At 41.3% G+C, this 19,779-nt stretch overlaps 1 protein-coding gene and 1 long non-coding RNA gene across 3 annotated transcripts in view; one reads left to right on the top strand and one right to left on the bottom strand.

The window, feature by feature from the left end:
* LOC310673482 overlaps nucleotides 1-5,051 on the top strand; it is a 214,663-nt gene extending 209,612 nt beyond the window's left edge. Inside the window, exon 2 of the long non-coding RNA XR_014509062.1 lies at nucleotides 4,586-5,051. This is a non-coding gene — a long non-coding RNA (uncharacterized lncRNA). The remainder of the gene's footprint in view (nucleotides 1-4,585) is intronic.
* The window catches only part of WDR35 (WD repeat domain 35), a 51,640-nt gene extending 32,548 nt beyond the window's left edge, over nucleotides 1-19,092 (bottom strand). Inside the window, exons 1-15 of one of the 2 annotated variants that reach the window (XM_083431511.1) lie at nucleotides 18,685-19,092; nucleotides 16,826-16,943; nucleotides 15,445-15,516; nucleotides 14,048-14,140; nucleotides 12,629-12,757; nucleotides 11,186-11,316; nucleotides 10,440-10,605; nucleotides 10,138-10,283; nucleotides 9,529-9,654; nucleotides 8,277-8,462; nucleotides 6,993-7,025; nucleotides 5,810-5,870; nucleotides 2,858-3,002; nucleotides 1,604-1,673; nucleotides 1,300-1,353 (exon numbers count right to left, since the gene is read on the bottom strand). In XM_083431511.1, the coding sequence (XP_083287637.1) occupies nucleotides 1,300-1,353; nucleotides 1,604-1,673; nucleotides 2,858-3,002; nucleotides 5,810-5,870; nucleotides 6,993-7,025; nucleotides 8,277-8,462; nucleotides 9,529-9,654; nucleotides 10,138-10,283; nucleotides 10,440-10,605; nucleotides 11,186-11,316; nucleotides 12,629-12,757; nucleotides 14,048-14,140; nucleotides 15,445-15,516; nucleotides 16,826-16,943; nucleotides 18,685-18,708 (1,554 nt within the window). In that variant the 5' untranslated portion in view covers nucleotides 18,709-19,092. The remainder of the gene's footprint in view (nucleotides 1-1,299; nucleotides 1,354-1,603; nucleotides 1,674-2,857; nucleotides 3,003-5,809; nucleotides 5,871-6,992; nucleotides 7,026-8,276; nucleotides 8,463-9,528; nucleotides 9,655-10,137; nucleotides 10,284-10,439; nucleotides 10,606-11,185; nucleotides 11,317-12,628; nucleotides 12,758-14,047; nucleotides 14,141-15,444; nucleotides 15,517-16,825; nucleotides 16,944-18,684) is intronic. The other variant, XM_083431512.1, reaches the window with a different exon arrangement.
* Nucleotides 19,093-19,779: the final 687 nt, after the last annotated feature.

Here is a 19,779-nt window from a genome sequence, read left to right as displayed (position 1 = left end):
TGAAACTGCAGGTTATTACAATAATCCTGCCAATGTTTTTATGTTTGCAATTTATCTGCAAATATTCAATAAAACATTTCCATTCTTTTATAAAAAGTTTGTTATCTTGATTGCTTATTCTTCCGGTAAGTTTTGCCATTTCTGCATATTCCATAGGTTTTTGTATCCATTCTTCCTTTGTTGGGACTTCTGCTTCTTTCCATTTTTGGGTGAGGAGCATTCTTGTTGCTGTAGTCACATACATAAATAACTTTCTATACAATTTAGGTGGTTTTGTCCCTATAATTCCCCAAAGAAAAGCTTCTGGATATCTTTTTTTACAAAGGTATTTTAAACATCCTTTTCAATTCATTATATATCATTTCCCAGTAAGCTTTAACCTTACTACAAGACCAGGAATTGCTGGTCTGAGACTCGAATCAGCTTATCTCCTGTTTGGCACCTTCTCTGGTATGCCCTGAAGCACAGTCAGTAGTGGACAGTGTAGTGAGGCAGCGACACTCACCTGACCTCCAGTAGGTCATATCACTGCTGTTTACCAGCAGGTAGCAGAGAGGGATGCATACAGTGGTACCTTGGTTTTTGAACAGAATGCATTCCGGGAGCCCGTTTGATGCCCAGAACCATTCGAAATCCAAAGCTTGGCTTCCGATTGGCTGCGAAAGCCGCGCCGGACATTCCGATAATTGTTCGAAAACCGGAACACTCACTTAAAGGTTTCGATCGTTCGGGAGCCGATTTGTTTGAGAGCCACGGCATTTGGTTTCCAAGGTACGACTGTACAGCGGTACCTCGGGTTAAGTTCTTAATCATTCCGGAGGTCCGTTCTTAACCTGAAACTGTTCTTAACCTGAAGCACCACTTTAGCTAATGGGGCCCCCTGCTGCCACCGCGCCGCCAGAGCACGATTTCTGTTCTTATCCTAAAGCAAAGTTCTTAACCTGAAGCACTATTGCTGGGTTAGCAGAGCCTGTAACCTGAAGCGTATGTAACCCGAGATACTACTGTATTGGAAACACATTGGTGCGAGAACCAGATTGGCTCTGCTAGCACACTTGTACCACAATGACCTCCCTGCTCCCTCTCTACCTCCCAGTGAACAGCAGCAGCAAGACTGGCCAGAGGTGTACTAGTGGGTATAGCCTTTTAGATTCAGCGGGGCAAGGGCAATATCGACCAGCTATAAATCTAAGGTTATTCTTGCGCAGTGTTAAGAGAACCATGTGTGCTTGGAAAAGAATATGCAAATATTGTTAAATAAATAAATGAATTAAAATAAACAGCACATTCGGTACTTACAATAATAAGTGTCTTATCAGATGCTGTTATTGCACAAATCGGATCCCTCGTTCCCTGAAACCGTATCAGATGTCAAGTTTAATCACCAAAAGCAGTTTTATTCTTTGAAACAGAGGTGCAGAGTGAAATCGCTAGCAAGAATATGGTAACATTTGGAAGGGAAAGTAGTTTTTTTTATTTGCATGATAGAGCAATAAAAAAAAAAAATAATCAGAAGAAATCTAATGCACTTTCAGATTATAAACAACAACTCAAAATGGCTTTCCTCACACATTGGCAAAACAAGAGTCTAGTAAGAACTTACTTGTAAAACTTTTGCATAATCAAGTACTCCATCACCTGCTCCAGAAGGGGTATCATCTACATGATAAATCCTGAAAGGAAAAATGGAAAAAGGAAATTGGTACCTTCTGAAGTACAGGGATATTTTTTAGGGCTTGCCCTTTACATACTGCACATGATGTTTTGTTTCCCAAATGTGTGTGTGTTTTCCTGTGGTTGTTCTTAATGCAGAAGGGTTTTAAAAGTGTGGTTATAGGGTTGAGGAAGGCAAAAGGTTCTGAAGAACCTGCCTGTAAGAATAAAACCCAGAGTAGGGAGTCATTCTGTCTAGAGCACGTCCTCCAGTGCAATCTTGCAAGCAGGAAAATACTACACAGGAGGAAGGTTGGATTTTGGAGGTAGTGGGGTGCCAGACTGAAATGAAATATGGCAATTTGATTGGGAGAAATTCTCAAAGCAAAATAATCCAAACTTCCCATTATTATTCCAGGTATGACACAACAATTTAGGCTTGGGTCATAAGACAACTAGATGGGAAACTTTCCTTCTATGAACTTCATTAAGCTAACTTAACTTAGGATCCAATACACAGCATTGTAAAGGTAAAGGTAAAGGTACCCCTGCCCGTATGGGCCAGTCTTGCCAGACTCTAGGGTTGTGCGCCCATCTCACTCAAGAGGCCGGGGGCCAGCGCTGTCCGGAGACACTTCCGGGTCACGCGGCCAGCGTGACAAGCTGCATCTGGAGAGCCAGCGCAGCACACGGAACGCCGTTTACCTTCCCGCTGGTAAGCGGTCCCTATTTATCTACTTGCACCCGGAGGTGCTTTCGAACTGCTAGGTTGGCAGGCGCTGGGACCGAACAACGGGAGCGCACCCCGCCGCGGGGATTCGAACCGCCGACCTTTCGATCGGCAAGTCCTAGGTGCTGAGGCTTTAACCCACAGCGCCACCCGCATCCCAAACACAGCATTGTAGAAACAGATAAAAAAGCTGGGCCATGAAAGATCTGAATGACATCAAAGAAGAGAATCCATTAGTGTTAAATAAGGGTCCCAGAAGCAGTTACAGTGAATGAGCTATGAAGAATATTTGGCATGCTGAATAAGAGCTGTTAGTCCTTTCCTGCCTGGAATATAGGCAGATATTATTTACAAATTAATTATTCACAAAGGAACTATTTTATGAATTTGCTTGCAAATCAAATGTCACGGAGATCATGCGAAGAGTTAAACAACATAGCACAGGAAAAGAAGCTGCAAAATCGAAGAACAAACCTCTCTTTGCCCTCTTTTCTAGTTCGTGCCACCTGATTAATTTCCATTGCAGTGAGCTTCTTGTCCACACGATACTGCCAGATATAGAACGCTTCTTTTGAAGCTGCAATCACCTGGGTTTTGGTCATGATAACGAACAGTGGTGCTATTATAAAATCCAAACAAGAAGCACAAATTGAATAGGTCCGTTGAATGGTGCAATCTTACTTAGACCAAGATAAGAAGCAGGTTGTATACATGAGTAGCCAACATGCAGGTAGTCAACATGAAGGTGTTGTTGTAGTAAAACTCCCAGCAGCCTCAGCGAGCATTGACAATGGTCAGGGATGATGGGAGCTGTAGTCCGGAAACAATTGAAACTGGCTACCCTTGGGTGTCAGGTATAAGAAAAACAACACAAATCTCATGGCCTGGTTCAAAGATCTATATGTGCTGAACACAAAATGTGCAGGGAATTTCCAGAGAATAGGTGCTGGCACACTCAAGTATACATTTCTTATTTATTTCATAATACATGTGCTTCCTATAGTTGTCTTTAAAAACTTTGATTTTAGAGTTATCATTATATCCACTTCCATTCCCCTACTTGATTTGTATTCATTATGCTGTTAATTTTACAAAACAATGCATTCCTAATAATGGAAAGTTTTCTGCAGAAAATGGTAGCAGTGGAAGTCTCCACCCCACTTCATTGGATTTGGGGCACAAATGGAGAGTCTATGGTCTTCCTAGATGTTGTTGGACTGCAATTCCCAGAATCCCTGATCCCTGGCCATGCTAGCTGGGACTGATGGGAGTTGTAGTCAAATGGCATCTGGAGGGCCACATATCCCCCATTCCATTACAGCGTGTATGCTTTTCGGGAGGAACAGTGGGCTATAAATTATCTAATAATAATAAATGACAGCAACAAAAACAAATGAAAGGTAAGATCAATAATACTACAGTAAGTAGCAAGGTACCCTGAAGTGTGATTCTATCTACCACCAACTATAAACAGTGCAATCAACCATCTCTATTGAGCTTTATCTATCAGTCATTTTGATAGTTTAATATCTATGGCAGAAATAACCAATGAGCAAGAGAACACTGAAATTGAGAAACGTTAAGTGGGAACTATGCTTCTACTCTGCCTACCAAGCTCTGTTGTTAGAAGCAGCTAGCATGGTAAATACATTTTAAAAGCCTCCCATTGAAAACTGTCAAATATTAGCCTTTGATGAACCTGCATGCAAATGCATAATTAAAAATAATTGGAACTTGATAAGGAAAGGCAGTTGCAAATTGGGCTCAAGTACTTGACTGGAACCTGGAAATTAAACAGTTTTTGAAGATTGGAATTGCATGAATAAAGTGTGCCTGCTTTAGTGACATTTGCAGAAGCCAGAACGATTCACAATACGCCTAATAAAACAGCAGATGTGTGGATCCTTTGAAAAGTGAGTGTGATCGGCACTTTTGAAAAGAGCAAATATGTTTACATCACATGCACAGATGTTCCGATGTGGTGTGGGAATGGGCAACCTGTGGCCTTGCAGATGTTGTTGGACTCCAACTCACATCAGCCTCAGACAGCATGACTCTGAAGTTTCATGCATATCAGTTCATATCTTGATCCTGCTCCACTGAATTGAAATTTCAGCATTCACGACATAGGAAAATGGCCAAGTAAACAGCTATTTTCGTGGAGGTGGGTCAAGATATTAACTGATATGCATGAAAATTCAGATACAGCTATATAATCCCTAGTGTAGTGGGGTAAGACCTTTGGCGCAGGCATTTTTTTTAAAAAAAGTTTTTTATGAACCGCCCTACTGAACACCCAATGCTTTTCAGTGGAGCAGGGTCAAGATATTAACTCAGGGGTCAGCAAACTTTTTCAGCAGGGGGCCGGTCCACTGTCCCTCAGACCTTGTGGGGGGCCGGACTATATTTTTTGGGGGAAATGAACGAATTCCTATGTCCCACAAATAACCCAATGATGAATTTTACATAAAAGCACACATTCTACTCATGTAGAAACATGCTGATTCCCGGACCGTCTGTGGGCCAGATTTAGAAGGCAATTGGGCCAGATCTGGCCCCCAGGGCCTTAGTTTGCCTACCCATGTATTAACTGATATACATGAAATTTCAGATATAGCTATATAATCCCTAGTGTAGTAAGATAAGACCTTTGGAGCAGGCTTTTTTTTATATATAAAAAAAGGTTTTTTATGAACCGCCCTATTGGGCAACCTTTTGGAACAGCATGGAAGCTGGTGCTGGTGGGGGTGGGAATCACAAAATCACCTCTCTCCACGTTCCGGTAACAGAAGCCCTTCTGGATCAAATTGCCTTTGTCTGCACTGGACATCACTGGCTACAAAACACTATGCTTTGTCCATAAAATAATATCAGCTTAAAATCCCATTCCTACCTGATGCAGCTGGCATTCTGAACAGAAATACCAATTAACAAGCAACTGGATCTAGACTAAACACGAGCACAGTTCCACTTATAGGATGCTCCCATGGGCAGAAGGTGGGACCCCCCCCCTGAAAACCCCCCTAAAAGGCTGAAGGATGCCCTATAACAGTGTGGGAGGTAGTGGAGGTGGGGGGGGGGCTTCCTGGGGAATTTTTGTGTGTGAAAATCACCTCCCTCCCTTCCGCTGAATCAGAATCCCTTCTGAAATCAAAGGGAACAACATATGTCTGTATCCAGCCCACAGTCACTTTTGCAATTAGTTTCAAAAGAAGTGGACCTAGTAAGCCATACAAAAATGGCAGTAGTAGGTAGACTTACTTCTGTTACAGTTTGCTAACGTTTCAAGACACTAAACAGCAAAGAGCCAGCTCTGTCACATAAGTAGTAGTTAGCCATTTTGGATTGCCACTGCAATCCGAAATGATTTGGGGCAAAGGCTCAAGAAGCATAATGAATACAATCAAACTCTGAACATCTGCTTACCAATGTCAATATATTTTGGATCCAGAGGAGTACCAATGGAATTGCAGAGAACAAGTACATACTATGGAAAAATATAAACACATAACTGTCAAAGCAAATCACATAATCCACTATGTTCGGCAACTCAAATTATATTGAACCCAGCTTATATATTATTATTTAAATCTGTATCCTCCCAAAGGAGCCCATATAGATTAGGTAAGGAAATGCATCCAAGATTTATGATGGCATAACAAGTTAATATAATATTTTAAAATCATTTTTAAGGGGAGAAGAAAGGAACAAGAACTCATGTTTCATTAGTATCAAGCTAAATTCCTTTCCACTAAAACCACCACCACAACAAGGAACCACCCCTTTGCAACAAAATGTCACTGCATATGGAAGGGCAAAGCATAAAATATGTTAGAAAGCACTACTGAATCCCTTTGACTAATCCATGAGTCGGGTCTAGATTACTTGAACTTGGATTCCATTGAATCAATATGAAAAGTTAGTCACAACGAAGTAAAATTCATGTCGCCTGTTCAGTGAGGTTTCTGAAGCCAATATAGTATTCAAAGAAGGTCAAATATACTATCACTCTCTGTAAAACAGCACAGATCTAAAGGGGGATGTCATGCAACTGCCATTGGCTCAGAGGCGAGAGGGGGAAGGGCAGATGGATTACAGAGAGCCTCCAAAAATCGTGGGAAGCAGCACTTCCTCAGCAGAGGAAGGAAGCCACGCCTCTAGTGGGGAAGAGCTGCAGGGCTCAGAAGATGCAAGGCAGTGCCAGGACACCTTGCCTGAGCAAAGTGGGGAGGAGGGAGGTCCCCCTTTACCCAAGCCTTCCTTGCGCAGTGGGCTTTCGTGCAGAGGCACAGACTGGGGGTCAAGAAACTACTCTGCTGGGGAAAGTTTAAGGACCGCCCACTCTCAGATTCTGCTAGTGATTGAGCAAGACATGGAATAGAGGTGTTCTGCATTGTAAATGTTTTTGCACCAAAGATAAAGCCTTTGAAAAGACCAGTGATGGATCTTGCCTGATCGCTCTCGAGCAACCACACCGATAGGCATAACAGGGCAGTTCCAGAAATTATAATTCAATGAAATGGGTGCTGATTACATATACCTAAATGGTAAATCATATCATACCCATACAAGCTACACATTAAAGCAGCATATAAAAGAATTGTTTTACCATTGCACCGAGAGAGTCAGTTTCATGCTCCTCCTTTGTAAGCATTGTACAAGAGATATGGGAAATAATTAATTCCTTTGGCAAATAAAAGAATACCAATTAAACTAAAGGATATTGTATGTAATGGCAAAAAGAAAAAGCAAGGCTGCTGGATTTCTTCCATAATAGATAGGCTTCCAAATTATTAACAGTGATGTAGAAAAATTTACTTGCACCTTAGCATTTTGCTCTATGTCCTTCCCAGTGCTTTTTTTCTGGAGAGACGCAGGGGTACGCTTACCCCTAAACATTTTGTGAATCTTTGACTTTTGTCCATTTGCTGTATTTATTTCCCCCGACTTGAACTAAAAAATGGTGATTTTCTTGAGTCAAAAAGAGAGTAACCCTAAACATTTTTAGAAAAAAGCACTGGTCCTTCCTAACTGTATCACATTTCAAAATACAAAGCCATGTTCTCAACACTGAAGGAGGACTGTTCCTTGGGTTTAGTAACATTAGAGAGAGTTGGTTTACATAAGCAAGCAGACTCAATGGAAAGCTAAAAAGCAGGTGCCCCAGAAGCACAGTATTAAGCACAACATTACCCAAACTCCTGATTGTTCCTTTGCTGGAGCAAGGCACACTCCCAACTGCCCATCAGCAGAGAGGTTGCAGGATCATGGCTTGCTCAAGGAGTGGGGAGGCAATTTTCATATAATGGAAATTGCTTCTGCCCCCCAGCAGAGCCTTGGAACCACCTAGGAGAAAGGAAGGCTTGCAAAGCCCTTTCCTGTGCTTTCTGTTCCAACCTCTGATGTTACAGGTTGAAAGGCTCATAGTGAGAAGAGCTTTGCAAGCCTGTTGTTTATTTTATGTTCTAGGCAGAATTTCCTGATGTTGTTGATACTTTAGAAATAACAACAACAATTAATCAGTGATTTGAAGATTTACAACTAGCAGCAGAGCTTTCAACTACAGCTTCTAACCAGTGGCGTAGCGTGGGTTGTCAGCACCCGGGGCAAGGCAAGTAATTTGCGCCCCCTAACCCATGGATTTTAGCACTGATTTTAGCATTGCGAGTGCGAGCGCCCCCCCCCAGATGTTGCGCCCGGTGTGGCCGGCCCCCCTGCACCCCCCACGCTACGCCACTGCTTCTAACTCATTCTTGCCACAAGGATGATGTTAAGCTCCTTTGTCTTTGAAGGGTAACGAGTGGACCTTCTATCAGGGCACTGCAAACAAATTAACTGTTCCATTTTCTAATTCAAAGTGATTCAGCAAGAGTTATATGGTAACTAGGGATACCTGAAGTTGATTTTCATCGGCTTTGGTTGCCAAAATGCAGAAGTCTCCACAGGTTGTAATGGAAATCAGACTCTTGACATATTTCAAATACTTTTCATTGTTTTTTATGTCCCAGAAGACCACACAGTACTCCGGACGATCAGGTCGGGTATATGCATAAACCACTGTATTAGTGCAATAACCCCACTGTCAACAAAGAAAACTTTATTCGTTATTCATAGTAGAGAGTAACATATAGAAACATTATTCATAGTGTAGAGCAGGGTTTCCCAAACATGGGTCCCCAGACTTTTTTGAGGACTACAATGCCCATCATCCCTGACCACTGATTCTGCTAGCTAGGGATGATGGGAGTTGTAGTCTAAAAACAGCTGGAGACCCAAGTTTGGGAAACCCTGGTATAGAGTAACATATAGAAAATATAATGTACAGACCTACCACTCATCTTTGCTATTCTCCTCAAGAGAATATAGCTAACTCTAATGGACATGGTGAAAAGCTGCTATTGTAATTATTTTTTTATACCAATTTCTATATTGCCCTTCATTCAAAGTTCACTTGGCAGTTTACAATACAAAACCACAAAAATACATACCACAATAACAAAAAACAACAACCAATTACACCCCACCCACCTCAGTTTAAAAGGCCATAGGTTGCTTAATTAGCCAAAGGCCTGGAAAGAAGAAGAAGAGGAGGAGGAGGAGTTTGGATTTGATATCCCGCTTTATCACTACCCTAAGGAGTCTCAAAGCGGCTAACATTCTCCTTTCTCTTCCTCTCCCACAACAAACACTCTGTGAGGGGAGTGGGGCTGAGAGACTTCAAAGAAGTGTGACTGGCCCAAGGTCACCCAGCAGCTGCATATGGAGGAGCGGGGATGCGAACCTGGTTCACCAGATTACGAGTCTACCGCTCTTAACCACTACACCACACTGGGAGAAGAGGAATGTTCTTGCCTGGCACCTAAAGATATGTAACGAGGGTGCCAGGCGAGCCTCTCTGGGGAGATCATTCCACAATCGTGGAGCCACCTCAGTAAAGACCCATCCTCATGTTGCCACTCTCTGGACTTCTCATGGAAGAGGCACATGAAGAAGGGCCTCAGACAGGGAGAGGTGGCTTTTGAAGTGTTGTGATATCCCAAAGAGATGATTCATTTTAATATCATTATTCCAGGCTTCTCTTTCTGTAGTGCTTGCAAATGGTGCTGTAAGCCTTCCAGTGAAAGTGGCATTCTGCAGCTACTTACCTTATAGTCTGGCCGGATATTTGCAAAATAAATACATTGGTCAACGGCTAGTGATATTTTTAAGCCTCCTCCTTCCCAAGACAGAGCTGAAACTTGTTTGCCTGGAACCTTCAGGGTACGCAAATGCTGAAACAACACCATCCATTCATTGGTTACATGGTATCTGTGGGACTTCCAATTGGGGCATAACTGAATATACTGCACAATATATATTTGCAGGTATGACTGGAAGAAAGGTGTACATGAACTCAAGAAGGCTTGGGCCTTCTTGCCAATCTAACAGGATGACTTGAGAGAGGTAATTTGTGTGGAATATGGGTATAACTGTGATAAAGAGCTTGGCATTCCTCCCCCCCCCCTTTCTTTTCTCTTTTTTCCTCTTCTTTTTTGGCTTCTATCTCTCTCTCTTAGCTTAGTTTGGCTTTTATTGTATATTATGTTGAAAACTTTCAATAAAAAATTGATTGCGTAAAGAGAGAGGTAATTTCTGGTACTGTATCTCCTGAAATTAAATTCTTAAAAAACAGGAACAAGCAACATTTATGAAGAGGGCTAATATTTAATTTTAGCCAACCGGATCAAATAGGAAAATGAAATAAATGCTTTTACCTCACCAAATGGAGAGTAGAACTGTACCACGTTTATATCTTTATCTTGTCCAGCTATTTTCTGGAAGCCTGCAATAGCCAGGACATTTCCACAGTGGTTCCACTGGAGAGTCACGACATTCAGAGCAGCGTCGATTAAGACAGGATCTGGTTGTTATAAGTTTGGAAAATAAATGTTACAGACGCGAGCTCTTACAAATAGCTTGTCTGAAAAAGGATCTGAGTTACATCGCCCTCCAGCAAGACCTCTAAGCCTTAAATTCACAGTGCTTCTTTCAAGGAGTAATAGGAAGTTGTGCTTACTTTGATCATTCTCATGTCTCATTATTTGGCATCGTCCATTGTCAAAACAAATAGCAAGGCAAGGGCAATCTGGCTCAATGTAGCCCTCCGTTCCAGGGTACCAGTGGATTCCAGCAATACTGAATGCTCCAGTTACATTCACCAAGCAGTTCATTTTCATTTTCATCTAAAGTGACCATTTAACATATGTAAGTAAGAATGAACTTGACAAAACTATCACTAGTGGCTTAAACAGATGTGCAGGTTGACGCTGTGCAAGTTTATTTGAAAGAAAGACCCACTGCATTGAATTAGTTTTACTCCCAAGTAAGTTTGCTGAATGGAAGAACCAATCTTAGCTTAAATATAAACCGATGCAAGCCAATACATTTTTTTCAAAAGTGAAGTACCTAAACGAATGAAAGAATAAATAGGCAGCTAACTGGCTGCAATCCACATATCAATTAAGTCAAAGTGTTGGCATTCTGTCCAAGTTAATGGCACTGGCTTCAGTTAAATCACCTTCATTGGTTGCTGTAACCAGCTGCCTCTGTATTTGTGCTCTATTAAACACCATTACATGCTCCTGTTTTCAATTCCTGCGGTGACTGCAGAACAGTTTTTAAGCACGTCATTACAGAAGGATAAGCACTAGTGACTTTATGCAGCACCAGTGTAGATCAGGCAGAAAAAACCTTCCCAACTGCAAGATCAACCAGACAGTTAAGGTGCCCAATAGATTATACTTCTTACACTTCTGAACTTACCATAAAAGTCCCATTCTTGTCATAAATGTGTATTTCACCATTTGCCATTCCAAAGAGTAGAGTCCTGCCATCTGGAGACCATGCAACATGATGGAGCTGTACTTTCAAATCCTTTCCCCAAATGCGATTCCCTTTTAAGAGAAAATACGTTCAACACAGCCTACAACTAAAAATAAAAATTATGCCACTTAAAATACTAAAGGATTGCTACTGCAAAAGTTCAAATGATGAATGTTAATTCATGCACACATACACAGCAAAAAAAGAGAAATGTATTCTGCTCTCTTTTCTATTGTTATATAAACAATCCATGAACACAGTTCTGTTCCATTCATGGAATCAAAATGAGAATTTAAACCATTGTAAACAGTATGGTTTTACTATGTTTTTGATAGTATATGTGTTCAACCATTAGCAGGCTATATACACAAGTCTAATTGCATACCATCATACATTCCAATAAATCTACTTGACATATTAAAAATATTATTCATGTATTAAAATTATTGGGTAAGCTGACACACAGGCATATCCTAATTTCAATTGCTGCTTATATAGTATTCCCCAAAGAAAGAATGTGCTTTTATCATGTTTAGCCTGGAGAAGAGGAGGTTAAGGGGTGATATGATAGCCATGTTCAAATATATAAAAGGATGTCACCTAGAGGAGGGAGAAAGGTTGTTTTCTGCTGCTCCAGAGAAGCGGACACGGAGCAATGGATCCAAACTACAAGAATGAAGATTCCACCTAAACATTAGGAAGAACTTCCTGACAGTAAGAGCTGTTCGACAGTGGAATTTGCTGCCAAGGAGTGTGGTGGAGTCTCCTTCTTTGGAGGTCTTTAAGCAGAGGCTTGACAACCATATGTCAGGAGTGCTCTGATGGTGTTTCCTGCTTGGCAGGGGGTTGGACTCGATGGCCCTTGTGGTCTCTTCCAACTCTATGATTCTATGATTCTATGATCTCAGGGAATTTAAGCCAACTTTTATTAGCTTTCATTTTCGTATGTAAAAATGCAGAAATAGAGAGAACAAAAACCTCATGGGTGAGTTCTAAAGTAGCACAAACAGGAATCTACTCTTGCAGTGGGGCTTCTCCTCCCTTTCCTTCCCCCTGTATCTGTTGAAAATCTGCTTCAAAATCCAGATTTGGGGGGCCCATGGGGGAAGGAAGGAGGAGAGAGACCTAAAGTACAGATGTACAAGGGGGAAGACATCATTGGCTGTCACCGCCATATCTCTGTGGTCAGATATCATCAACATAGCAATTGCAAATTGAAAAGGAGGACAGTAAGATTTTGGCAAACAAAAATATTATTTTCAGGAGTCACAATTCTATTAAAGCAAATTTAGTCAAACGCAAATTCATCTGCAATGTTTGTGAATCATATTCACTGCAAACAATGCTATAAGAGTCTTTTATTTAATACAGGAGATACTTTACCATCCACAGAACCAACAATTACAGCACCGTCTTCATATATAATGCAAATTTTTTGTCCATCAGCATTCCATCTCATACTTCGAACAACAGATTTATTTCTGTTGTTGATCATTTCCTCATACCAAGAACCTAAAGCCAAAGAATAAATGTTCAGACACACCTTCAACACTGCTGTACTTCATCTCAACTATTTCTATTAGAAGTAAACCAGTTGGAATTATCTGCCGAAAACATTGTACATTATGTGGGTAGCATGTTAAATCATAGTAAGAAATATTTTAAAATAATTTACTAATGAATAAAAAATAATGATGACTTAAATCTGTGGTCATCTCTTGATTGACGGCTTATTTGACTCTTAGAAGACAATCCTGTATTGGGAAGTTTTTAATGTTTGATGTTTTATCATGTTTCTATCAATGCTTTATCATGTTTTTAATATTTTATATTCTGTTGTGAGCCGCCCAGAGTGTCTGGGGCAGATGGGTGGCATACAAATAATAAAATTATTATTATTATTATTATTATTATTATTATTATTATTATTATTATTATTATTATCCCCCCACAGGCCCCCCCCCCCATATTTATAGGGAAGAAGATAAGAAATGATTGGTGGATTATTTTTAATTGGAGGGGAAAGAGCTAAGAATTTTCTATGGAAAAGATGGTTTTAGCACTCTAAATTTCAAACTGACTTTATTAAAAACCACAAGCTTCCAATGAATTTAAGAAAGCTTAATCCATGAAACCATAAAATCTAAGCAAATCAGCTGCTGTGATTATACATGATGCCAGCAAACAGCTCTACTACACATGGCAACCTGTCAAAACAAAATACATGTAGGCTAAAAGGCAGATATGCTGTTGGTGAGAAGAGGGGCAAAAAGGCAAGAGGTAAACTTAAGAATAAATCCAGTAGCCCTGTGCACTTTATTGGTGGCTAAGTGACTGGCTTTACAGCACTGGAAGCACTGGACAGCTTCCTCCAGTAGCTCATTGGCTGGAGGAACCTCCTTTCTTGAAGCATACGGAAGAGCTACTTTCTCTGTGGAGGGGCAAAGAGCACAACTACTCTGAGATCTGGGACCCCTTTTTAGAGTTATGGGCTCCACACACAGAGTTTTCTCCATATGTGCCTGACATTGCAAAATGGTATTGTGAATTGACCTGCTTTCCTTCTTTGAGCTGTTATGGAAAAACTTACAACTCAATATTTTTTAAAAAAAGAAATTGATTAAGGTAAGCATTTAGAACAATTTTTAAAATCATTAAATAATGCTACTTGCGGCTTTGTAACCAGCAATTAAAAACCTGGGGAAGCATTGTACAAATCTCAAAGGCATCTATTATTTGAGATTTCACAAAGGCACGATAAAGACTTGAGATATTATTGGCAATCTCCAACAAATCCTCTACCTTTATACAGCATCCACACAATAATAAGTCCATGCTCATCACTGCTAGTTAATTTCTGATACTGTTCATTCCAAGTCACTACTTGCACAGCACCTAGAAAATTATAGATGAGTATATTATTGGATCACAACAATATTGTTAATAACACAATTAAAATCTTATTAATTCCAAAAAACCCATTACAGTGGTGCCTCGCAAGACGAAATTAATCCGTTCCGCGAGTCTCTTCGTCTTGCGGTTTTTTCGCCTTGCGAAGCACGGCTATTAGCGGCTTAGCGGCTATTAGCGGCTATTAGCGGCTTAGCGGCTTTAAGAAAAAGGAAACAAACTCGCAAGAACTCGCAAGACGTTTCGTCTTGCAAAGCAAGCCCATAGGGAAATTTGTCTTGCGGAACGACTCAAAAAACAGAAAACTCTTTCGTCTAGCGACTTTTTCGTCTTGCGAGGCATTCGTCTTGCGGGGCACCACTGTATCCAGAAACATCAGTCATAATAATATAACAGTATTTGTGAGCTCATAAATAACAAAGCAATATAGGGCAAAATGAAAAAATAAAGTATAGCTTGGATCCAATGGTGTTATTCCATTCACTGAATATGCTTTTTTTAAATGTAAGGGCCTTTGATACAATAGGGGTTCCTAGAAATGGAAGAGAGAAAATATTTACCAATTTTCCCTCCCCACTAGAGCTCCAAGCACCTCTGCCTATATTGGTACAAGGAGATATGTCATATCTTTGAGCATATTTTTGGGGATGTATGGGAAATCTGGAATTCACCTTCTCCCACGTCCACTCACAAGACTCTTTGCTAGATTCAAGACCTTTACATGATGCTTTTCACTTATTTTTCTCTTTGCATAATTGTATTTTAACATGTTAATCTCCTATACCACTTTGGCATGCTGAAATGATAAGCAATTTATACGTACACCCAATAAATGTGAAATTGCAGGTGGAAAGGGGTGTATTGGAGGGACAAAGATTACAAACCTAGTGATATATTTAATGTAATATTTTAATAAAAATAAATCAATGTAGGCAATAACATCTTTTAAATCTTGAAGAACTGTGGCTGATATTTGCCTTTGCTTATCTAACAATGTACCCCATCTGAAACACTAATATGTTGTTAGATGGTTCAAGGAGAAAATAAACCGAAAACATGATGTCGAAGATGTACCGCACATATATTTTTTTACTTCATTTGCAATAATTGCACATGCAGTAGCAGATCCCAAACAATGAACTCTAATGTTTGTTTTCTTGCATAAATGAATTAACAGAGAAAAAATATCAATGGAAAGTGCATCAGTTTCTGAACACCTTATTCAGCAGGCAATTTTAAACTAGTCTATAATGAATGCATATTAAATACAGGATCATAATGATTCTCACCAGTGTGACCTTCCAGTGTTTGATTCATTGAGAGATTGCTAGGTGCTGCAAGCCCCTTTGCTTTGGATTCATCTAAAAAAGAAGTTTAAATACCATTTTAAAACAAAGGTTGGAATCCTAAATTGTTCTCCCTGTAGAACAAAGCCTCTAAAGTTCTTAACAACATGTCCACATATACTCAGGGGTCCCCAACCATCAGAAACAGGGATGCAGAACTCTGCAAAATGTGGGGAAAGGTGGACTAAAGTCTAATTCCTTAGAGCTCCTCCATGGCCTGCCCGGGCTGCCCACCCGTCTCGTTTCCCACCTCCCCACCCTCCGCCCCATCAATACGTCCCCTTAGAGCATGGGGGCCGGATCCAGCCCAATCGCCTTCTAAATCCGGCCCACAGACGGTCCGGGAATCAGCGTGTTCTTACATGAGTAGAATGTGTGCTTTTATTTAAAATGCATCTCTGGGTTATTTGCGGGGCATAGGAATTCGTTCATTCCCCCCCCCCCCAAAAAAAAAATATAGTCTGAACCCCCACAAGGTCTGAGGGACAGTGGACTGCTGAAAAAGTTTGCTGACCCCTCACAAAGCTTCCCCCATGGACCCACTTTCTGCATCTTTGTGTAGGATTCCCTGGTGTTCGCATCACAGGACCAGAAAAATGGTTGACTGCACTCATCTGTATGCCTTTCACGCAATGAAAATGTCAGAACAGATTGAGTGCGTTGCACTGCGGCATCAAAACATCAAGGGCATTGCACTGCTACAATAACTCAGGATAGTGTGACTACACTGGCACCAGTCATGTGGCCATAGAGGGAGCAAGTTGACAGACCAGCTACAGAGCTAAAGAGAGACAATCATATGCCACCACAGAATGGGAACCAGATTGTACTGATGCAATGCTAGTTGTTGTTGTTTAGTCGTTTAGTCGTGTCCGACTCTTCGTGACCCCATGGAACAGAGCACGCCAGGCACTCCTGTCTTCCACTGCCTCCTGCAGTTTGGTCAAACTCATGCTGGTAGCTTCGAGAACACTGTCCAACCATCTCGTCCTCTGTTGTCCCCTTCTCCTTGTGCCCTCAATCTTTCCCAACATCAGGGTCTTTTCCAGGGAGTCTTCTCTTCTCATGAGGTGGCCAAAGTATTGGAGTCTCAGCTTCAGGATCTGTCCTTCCAGTGAGCACTCAGGGCTGATTTCCTTAAGAATGGATAGGTTTGATCTTCTTGCAGTCCATGGGACTCTCAAGAATCTCCTCCAGCACCATAATTCAAAAGCATCAATTCTTCGGTGATCAGCCTTCTTTATGGTCCAGCTCTCACTTCCATACAGGCAATGCCAGTAACTGTTTTCAAATATCTGATAGGCGCAACAGAAGTGTCACTTACCTATTTTTGTCTCCAATTTTAAAACTTTCAGCAGACCATCTTCTCCCCCACATGCTATATAGCCCTGGTCCTTGCTCCAAGAAATAGATCTTAGCCGAACATTGCCAGGAATTGTGATCTGAAAGGAAGATGGTTTCGTAATGGAAATGGAAACCAAGTTCAAAATTGCTAACCTCAAAATATGGACCGGTTGCGCATCATAAATTCAAAGCGCATACACCCCACCCCTGGCAAGAATCCTGGGACAGTAGCTACCTTTTTGCAGTCCCACAATTTCCAGCAACCTTAACAAACTACAATTTCCATTCTTGGAGGGTGGGGTGCGTTAAATGTATGGCGTGACACTCATCGCTTCTCCAGTGTACAAGGTAATACAGTCGTACCTTGGATCTCAAATGCCTTGGCTCCCAAAAAAATCGGCTCCTGAACGATCGAAATCCAGAAGTGAGTGTTCCAGTTTTTGAATAATTTTCGGAAGCTGAACGTCCAACGCGGCTTCTGATTGGCTGCAGGAGCTTCCTGCAGCCAATGGGAAGCCACGCTTAGCATTCCAAACATTTTGGAAGTCAGACAGACTTCCGGAATGGATTCCGTTCTATTTCCAAGGTACAACTGTATAAGCAAAAGACAGGCCCTTGCCTCAAAGAGCTTTATAAACTGTAAGAAGTTCTTTTCAGGCTATACGACTAAAATGAAAAGGTTTCTGGGGCAACATGGGGGTCAAACAGAGGAGAAAAGAACGCCAATCGCAGTAAAAAAACAACTATTGAAAGCTTCAAAAGTTGCTCCAGTATCGGAAAGGTTTGCTGGAGGGTATGGAGTTATGCATGCTTTCATCCGTCCCCTGAAGCCAAAGAGATAAGTACTGTAACTCTATTTTAGAAGACATCTGAAGGCTTTTTATTTTTATATGGGAACCACCTGGAGTGGCTGGGGCAAGCCACTCAGATGGGTGGAGTATAAATATTACTATTATTATTGAACAGGATGTCCTTATTTTCATCAGAGAAATGTTGAAGGGTATGACAGCGAGGTAACAATATTCACCATATCAATCAATGGCGCTGAGCACCTTTCATAAAAATAACAAACAACTTAACTGTAGATTAAATAAGCAATCTTATTGTGGTCGTGTACTGCTTTCCTCCTGGCCTGTGGTTCCCAATGTTGGGCACACGCCCCACAGGGGGACAATTTGATTTTTTTGGGGGGGGGGGGCAATTCGATAATGTGTTATTAACATTGATATTGAGTTATTAACAGTTAATGTAGGAGTTCACTTTTTGAATAATAAAAATTGTATGTCACAGAGTGAAGGCATGAGGATTTTAAAGATGCTTAGGTGGGGCATGGCCCAAAAAAGGTTAGGAACCACTGCTCCTGGCGTGCACATTCAGACGTTCCCAACCAGGGTTTCCCAAACCTGGGTTCTCCAGCTGTTTTCGGGCTACAATTCCCATCATGTCTAGGATGGGGACTGCAGTCCGAAAACAAGTTTGGGGAGCGTCGCCCCCGACCTGCACGGAACTCGCGTCTAAACCCTCGGGCGACGAAAACGCGCGGCGGACGTCACGTGTGAGGCGCTTCGACACGTGTCCTAAACCACCAACAAACGAGCATCTCTTCTGGCTACAATCCGAAAACAACAACACGCGCAGGCGGGGGAAAGCAGTGATGGTGGCAAAGGGGAGGGTGGCTGTCGGGGGTAAAAAAAGCACTTTTTAGGAGGAAAGTGAACTTTTAGAGCATGCGCCCCCGAAGGTCCGGGGGGTGTTTATGTGATTTCAAGGCAGCCCCGCTTTAACGCCCCCGCCCAAATTTAGCCGCCCCCCCAAAAAAAATCACACGAAAGCCTTTACCTTCTTGCTCAGGTAGACAAACATCCTGCCGAGAGTCTTCCCCCTATCTATTCACACGCGCGCCGCCGCCGTCTCCATGGCAACAGAGGCCTAGCGCCTCCTGGCTCGCCTTGGCAACCCGCCGCCGTCGTTGTCGCCGCCTCGAAAGAAAAGCTTCCGGGTCAGAAGAGCAATGAAAGGAAATAAAGTTTAAGAACGACAGCAACAAAAAGGAAAGGAAAGCCAAGTCTCCCGCGGCATTTCAAGCCTCGTCCACGCTTCGTCTTCACCTATTCCGCGGCTTCGTACGCGCTGCGGCAAAACAACAACAAACCCAAAAAATCGTCATTGCTCCTCCATAACCCGCGACTGTTTTGCTCCCTGGTTTCCCTAATAATAATAATAACAATAACAACGATGCATTGTTTATAAGCCGCCTATCTGACTGAGTTAACTCTTCTTTTTTAAATATATATATAAATATATATATATAGTGTGTGTGTATATATATGTGTGTGTGTGTATATATGTATAAATATGTATATGTATAAAATATGTATATATATATATGTGTGTGTGTGTGTGTGTGTGTATAGATATATAAAAGTAATAATTTTGATGAGAGGTTGGATACTTACAATGGAATGGTCCCGGTGGTAGGGTGCACTTTTTTATTCTTACTTATCTATGAAGTAAGAATAAAAATGTTCACCCCACCACCGGGATCATTCCATTGTAACTATCCAACCTCTCAAAATTTCAACACTTCTTGCGATGGTTTGACCCCTTTTCCATTTGAGCACATGCCATAGAAAGGTATAGTTAATTTGCTTTCTTAGCCTATTTGTATTAAATTATTCAATCGCTGATTGCTTGCTACAATCAAATATGAAATGCAGAAATCAGAGTCTATTAATAGCTCTACCAAAGTTATAATAGCTCTACTTCCAGTTATAACACAGAGATATGTTTGCTTTTATGAAAGCAGCGAAGCAAGCTGTCTTACTAATTTTTTTCTGGGCTTCTATTTGTTCACAAAAGAAGAGCCTGTGCTGAATAACACTGCAGCATTTCTCAACAGGCATAGCCAGTCCTTTTCATATTTACAGTACATTG

Source organism: Podarcis tiliguerta (genome assembly GCF_965153285.1).
Source record: "Podarcis tiliguerta genome assembly, chromosome: 3".
Classification (NCBI taxonomy): domain Eukaryota; kingdom Metazoa; phylum Chordata; class Lepidosauria; order Squamata; family Lacertidae; genus Podarcis; species Podarcis tiliguerta.
The sequence above is the reverse complement of the archived record's forward strand: the minus strand, read 5'-3'. Positions and strand labels throughout refer to the sequence as shown.